The sequence below is a fragment of the Octodon degus genome, unplaced genomic scaffold, assembly GCF_000260255.1.
Source record: "Octodon degus isolate 3935 unplaced genomic scaffold, OctDeg1.0 scaffold00111, whole genome shotgun sequence".
NCBI lineage: Eukaryota > Metazoa > Chordata > Mammalia > Rodentia > Octodontidae > Octodon > Octodon degus.
The window spans coordinates 3795511-3802032 of NW_004524687.1; the positions used below are offsets into that span (position 1 = coordinate 3795511).

The window sequence follows — 6522 nt, forward strand, 5'->3', positions numbered from 1 at the left end:
TATATACAGATACGAAATGGTCTTTCATTTATATTCCCCTTTTTTTTCTTTTGTCAGAGATGGGTGGTGTTCCATTGATATTCCTGCCTCAGCCTCCCAAATATTTGGGATAATAGCTGTGCCAGGAGAAAATGTATTTATTTTCACCTTCACACTGAGCTCCATCCCTAGCTCCTTTTAAATGTTTTAATCTTCAGGTAGTGTCTCAGTAAGTCCCTAAATTCTATAGGAAAGGCTTGAACTCAGCTATTCTCCTGGCTCAACCTCTCAGAGTGGTCAGATTACAGGTGAGTGCCACTACTCCTGGCTCAGAAAGGAATTTTTAAATGAGATATAAAATTAAAATTAAAAAAAATCAAAGGAGAGGGCCGGGGAGTTAGTTCAGCAGCATAAGTGCCTGCCTGGCAAGTGCAAGGTCCTGCGTTTGATCCCCAGTACCAAAAATACATACATAAATAAATCAAAGGAGATTGATAAAATTAGACATCCTGTGTTTATCCAGAAATCTCAAACAACATGGAAAAGAAATGAAAATTTGAGAGAAGGTATTTTAGATGTCCCCCATACGTATCATGTATTTGGATGGTAACTGGACCCTGGGGACTCTACAAACACTTACGGGTTCATTCACTGATGGGTTTGGTGGCCAGTGTGCTCTTGGGAGGTGGATCATTAGGTGCAGAACTGAATAAATTTCTTGTCCCTGCACCTTCCTTAGCAATCATACACTGAGGACCTTCCATTGATCATGTTCTTCCACCGTGCTGTTTCCGTCTTAAAGGTAGCCAGTTTAGCACTGAACCCAATGGAATCTAAGTCAAATAGATTTCTCCTCCTTTAAGTTGTAGGAATAGGACATTTTCTCCCAATGACAGTAAAATGGCTAAGACAAGAATTTGCAGCCTAAAACTCAGAGAGAACTACTGGAAAGTAGCAGTGTTATGGTTTGGATCCAGACAGAATATCCCTGAAGGTTGGCCTTGTGTGTGGAAGGTGGTTGGATCGCAAGGAGCTGTTCTCACCCACAAACTGATCAGTGGTATGAACAGTATCTGAGTGTGCTGTTAGGAAGTGGGGCCTGCCTAGAGGTTGGTGAACGCCCCTGAAGGTGAACCTTCCTCCCTGGTTTTTTTTTTTTTTTTTTTTTTTGGTGCTCTCCAGTTGCCATGGTACGCGCAGCTTTTCTCTACTGGGTTCATTCATCATGCTGTTTCTGCCTTGGAGCCAGCAGACTATGGAGAGAGACCTTCAGAAAATAGGAGCCAAAATAGATCCCTCTTAAGTCACAGGTTTTGAGTATTTTGTCCTAGTGACAAGGACAGTGACTAAGACAAACAGATCAATGGAAAGGGAGCAAAAGATATGGCCAGGTATTCCACAATGTGAGGATTTCGAGTGAATAAAATGGAAGATGCTAAACTTCATGAAAACACAAATTAAAGGAATAATTTTATGCCTACTAGACTGGCAAAGCTGCCAATATGAAGGACTACCGAGGATGTGGAGCAACATGAAACATTGTGAAAAATATGGCTCCTAGAAGAGGAAATCACACCCATATATTCCTAAGTAATCCACAAATTCTGTTCACTGGGTATGTACCCTAGCAAAATGCTGTCTGTTTATATCAAGACACAGATATAAGAATGTTCATACTAACATTTTGTAATCACAAAAATCTAGAAAGAGAAAATATGTGCTTTACTTGTGGTAGTGAGGGTTGAACCCAGGGTCTTCACACTGAGCATATACCCCAGCCCTTTTTCAATTTTTCTTCTCAGTCTTGCTATCACCAAGTTGCCCACGCTGGGCTGGAATTTGTAATCCTCCTGCCTCAGCCTTCCAGAGTGCTGGGATTAGAGGTATATACCACCACACTCAAGATATAAACACTAACATGTTCATGACAAGCCATACATGCATGACTGTCCTACGATGCTCCATGGGACAGCCATACATGTACCAACGGTGGTTCAAATCAGTGGTAATGTGTTAATAGAATGTATAGTCAAAATGAAATACAATCATTCACTGAAATACCATTCATTGATGAAAGAAATGCACATCTATGCGTATGAATCTTGAATATTTTGATGTAAAATCACAAAGTAATATGTAGATTTTGGTTTTATTTGTATAAGATGAAAGAAGGGAAAAACTAAATTTGTTTAGTGATAACACACACAGGCAACAGACTAAAGAAAAGCAAGGAAATGATGATAGCAAATTCAGGAGAATGCTTAAGTCTTTGTTGAAAAGAGGAAACATGACCAAATAGGGTTGTACAGGTCCTTTCAGGGTCTGGCAATACTTTGTGCCTCAGTTAATGTGTATACAGTACTCAGTATTTTTATCTGAATACTTTTTATGTCATATATTCTCACATTTATAACATTTTACAATAATTTTAAAAAAATTATTTGGGAATATACTTGTACTTACAGTTAATGTGAACAGCATACTGACCCTAATCCTAAAATGTGGGAGGAGGAATCCTCCTCTGAGACCCCATCTTCATGAGAAGAGTGCTTTCTGTCTGGGTTTAACTGAAGGGGCCTTCAGCTTTATTATTATTTTTTAATCTTGATCTCTATATAGTTATCAGAATGGAAGTTCAGGGTTTTACATTCTGAAACAACTCTGAGGATGAATGCCTTCTTTGGCACATGATTACTCTAAAGTGTTTCTGGCTTTAAGTACTTGGTATATTCATTATATTCATGTCAGCTCAGTATGCTTAAACATACACACGTAAGTGTGCATGTTACCTAACTTATTTGGAAGGGTGGTTCAATATGTCATAATGATAGAAAGTAAATTCTAAGTTACTCTCTTAACAGAGAACATTCATATAATTATAACCCATCACACTGTGATGCTAAAATAATAATGAGCCAGTTATAGCAGTCTATGCCTGTAATCCCAGTTACCCAGAAGGGTGAGGTAAGAGAATAAAAAATTTGAGCCTTGCATGGACAACATAGTGTCACAGCACAGCACAGCACAGCACAGGTTGAAGATGTAGCTCAGGGGAAAGTGTGAGGCCCTGGGATCAATCCTTAGTACTGGAAAAAGAAAAACAGAAGAGGAAGATGGAAGAAGAGAAGAAAGAGGTCTGGAAGGAGGAGGAAGAGAAAGAAGCGGAAGAGGAAAAAGGGGAATAAAGTAAAGAGAAAGGGAAAGAAGAAAAAGAAAAAAGAAAAACTAGGTTCAGTTACCAGTTCTTCCAAAGCCAAAAGAAAAATAGAAAAGTACTTTGTATGGATTACGTGAAATCATTTACTCCTCCCCAAAACCCTTTGAAAAGAGGTTAATTACTTGCTCAAGTATTCGAATTGTGTCTATCTTCCTAGAGAACTTGACCTGCTAGGTCTACTATCATTGAGAAATCTTTCATAATATAAAAGATTTAGCAGATGTAGTGGTGCATGCCTGTAATTCCAACACTATAAAAGGCTAAGGCAGGAAGATTGCAAATTTGAGCCTAGACTGGGCAATTTAGCAATTTAGACCCAATCTCAAACTTTTTTATAAAAGACTGAAGATACAGTTTAGTGTGAAAGCGCTGTTTCAATCTCAGTGCTACAAAGCTAAAACTCTAAACAAACAAAATGAAAAAACCATAAAAACTGTACCTGATAATTTGGGTACTACAAATATAGTTCCATCATCACCAATGCAGCTGACTACTGCCTCAAATATTTTCTTGTCAGGAATAACTGGTGGTTTATAGCATCCAGTGGTCCTTTGTTCTGAAATTTTCTCCTTACATTCAAGTATCTTGTGCTCATTCGTTATATCAGCAGCTTTCTTGTCATTGTCAAAGTTAATTTTAATACAGTTAGTAACAATTGAATCTCCTTGTTCCAAGGGAATTAGCACGGACTTCTCAGGTAGGTGGATGGTATCTGATTTAGTAATTCTGTAACATCAAAAAAAAGAATGTATCTAAAAAGAGCAAATGTAAAAATTTAGTGAAAACAGCACAAAGAGAACCCCTGAAATATACTTAAGATACTTGCTTTTCTCAAGGATATATTAGACTATGCTGTTACATGAAAATGATTACAATTTGTTATAATTAAAATTACTCTGAATTATAAATGAGATTGATAAAAAATGTAATTTCACATGCACGCTATTTTCTCAAAATTTCCTAAGTAGTACATTCTAAGTACTGGGCACAACATCTTCAGGTTGATACTAATTTATCAGTACAACATCTTTAGGTTGGTTTTTGGAAACCAACTTAGAAAATATAGCAATTTCAAGTTACTAATTCATTGAGCCCACAATTAGAGGAACACATGTAACAAGTTATCAACATTTATGAAATACAAAGAGGATTAGTTTCTTAAAAACAATGTGGTATATTTAGATATTAAGTCTAATGATAGTGAATTTGTTTTTGCTTTATATTACTCTTTCAGTTAAGAAAGCATGCCTCTTGTGCTAAATAGTAAAATCCTAAAAGATATTATCTTATTATTATAAAAATGTGTTTTAGTAGGTTTTCCTTTTCTTTCTTTTTCTTTTTTTTTGGTGGAACCAGGGATTGAACTCAGACCCTTGCACTTGCCAGGGAAGTGCTTATTCCACTGAGCCATCTCCCTGGCCCGTTTCAGTAGATTTACAACAGATTTTTCTAATTTCCTGTGCTTTTGTTTTAATGGGAATACTAATGAATCACCCTCAACTAAAAGTCCCTTAAGATAGCTAGTGTTACTATTAATGCAGTTAAAAAAAAACACCAAAAAACCCACCAAACTTCATAACTGGTAGATGTCATCATATTAACTTGGCAAACATTTTTTACTTTCTCACTTCATCTATACAGAAATTACTTTAACCTAAAGCAAAACCATTTCAAGAGAGGTACACAGACTGTGTACCGATTGCTCAGGTCTCCAACCCATCTACCATACTTGGTCTCATTTAATTTCTGATTTCTCTTTCTTTTTCTATTTTACCAGGTTTGGGAGTTCACAAGCCAACTACATCTAAAGAGATCTGGCCATGTATGGTACAAAGCTGTTACCAGTAAGCTGTGTTTGCAATCCTAACATACCTACACATCTAGAAGAACAGACAACAGAACAAGCTAGAGCTACAGCAATATTCCAACCCTTCTCACCTGAACCCCTGACAAAGCTGCTTAACCTAAAACTTAGCAAATGTAGGGATCTTTAAATGTGAATATTATTCCATTAACTTGTTGTCACTCATTTGCTTCACACAAAGGCATGCAGTAAATATCAGCCAGGATTTTCAACATAAAGTTCATACATTTGTAAGTAAAGGATGCTAAAGGGCTCAGATTTGGCATTCATTATATTGTTCCCCTTTGCTTTAGAATATACATGCTAAAGGAAAAGGGAAAGTGTAAAAAGCCCGGGTGTAAGAAAGGGTTTAGGTATGCAATAGTTGATGGTACTGAATAAAGAAATGAATCTGTTTCTGAGCTGGTTCCTCAGGAGTTAGTTTATAATTCCTATTTAAGAACAATTAAGATGCAATTCAGATTTGAAAGCACAAATATTTATGTAAATAAATAGAAAGTATCCATTACAACTATGTCAAGACAATTTAAAAAGCCTGTACCTTTTTTCTCTTAAAGCCAAACCTTTTTTAATCAAGTATTTAGAAACATCAACACGCTCTCCTTTTTCATCTCTGCAGAAAATTTTCACAGGTAATGGCCATGTTGAATTGTTTTCCTGAAGTGATTTAAAAGCTCAGTAAGTATGACACAAACAATAATTTCTCATAAAAATGTACTTTTCTCAAGGCATTTCTTTACCTTCTTTTAAGTAAGAAAAAAGAAATTCCCAATTGAGTAGAGTTACTCTGATATCTAAGTATATTAGAGAGAAAGCAGAGAAATAGCACAGATGAGTTGATGGGACCAACATTTGTTTGTGAAATGTTAATATAAAGGTGACCTTACCAAAAAAGGAGCAAATGAAAAACAATTTCCATTCTGAATAGGAGAAAAAAGACACCACTAGTTAACAATTTTCTTTCTTCCCTTACACTGTACACTAATCAAAATATACTTTTCAGAGTGTACATTTTTTCCTCTACAAAAGCAAAAGAAATAACTATAAAACATATGCTCTACTTCATATGGAAAAGGTTATAAAGTACTCATAGAACAAGGTAACACAGAAAAATGAGTTATATAGAAAAGTTTAATCAGTAACAGTAAATATACTTAAAACTAGAAAACAAAAGCAAGTTATTTTTAAGTGCTCTGAAGGTTTATGCCTCTTCTCAAATATACTTACTGACACACAACTAATTTTGAGCTTAATGGACACCTAATTCCCCAAATTAATAAAAGAACAGAAAATACATTCTTGTATACATATTGTATTTTTAACATAGAAATCATCAAATAAAGAGTATTACTTTTTTTTTTTTTTTTTTTTAGGGAAGGGTCTACAGGTGTTCCAGGTCTCACTAGTAGATTGGATTTGTAGTGATCCGCCTCTTTACAGCCTCCCAACAGCCGGGAGTATA

General features: G+C 35.8%; 1 protein-coding gene across 1 annotated transcript in view; it reads right to left on the minus strand.

The window, feature by feature from the left end:
- The window catches only part of Rnf17 (ring finger protein 17), a 228465-nt gene that overhangs the window by 34956 nt on the left and 186987 nt on the right, over nt 1-6522 (minus strand). Inside the window, 2 exon segments of the mRNA XM_004639411.2 lie at nt 3636-3922; nt 5602-5734. Of these exon segments, the coding sequence (XP_004639468.1) occupies nt 3636-3922; nt 5602-5734 (420 nt within the window).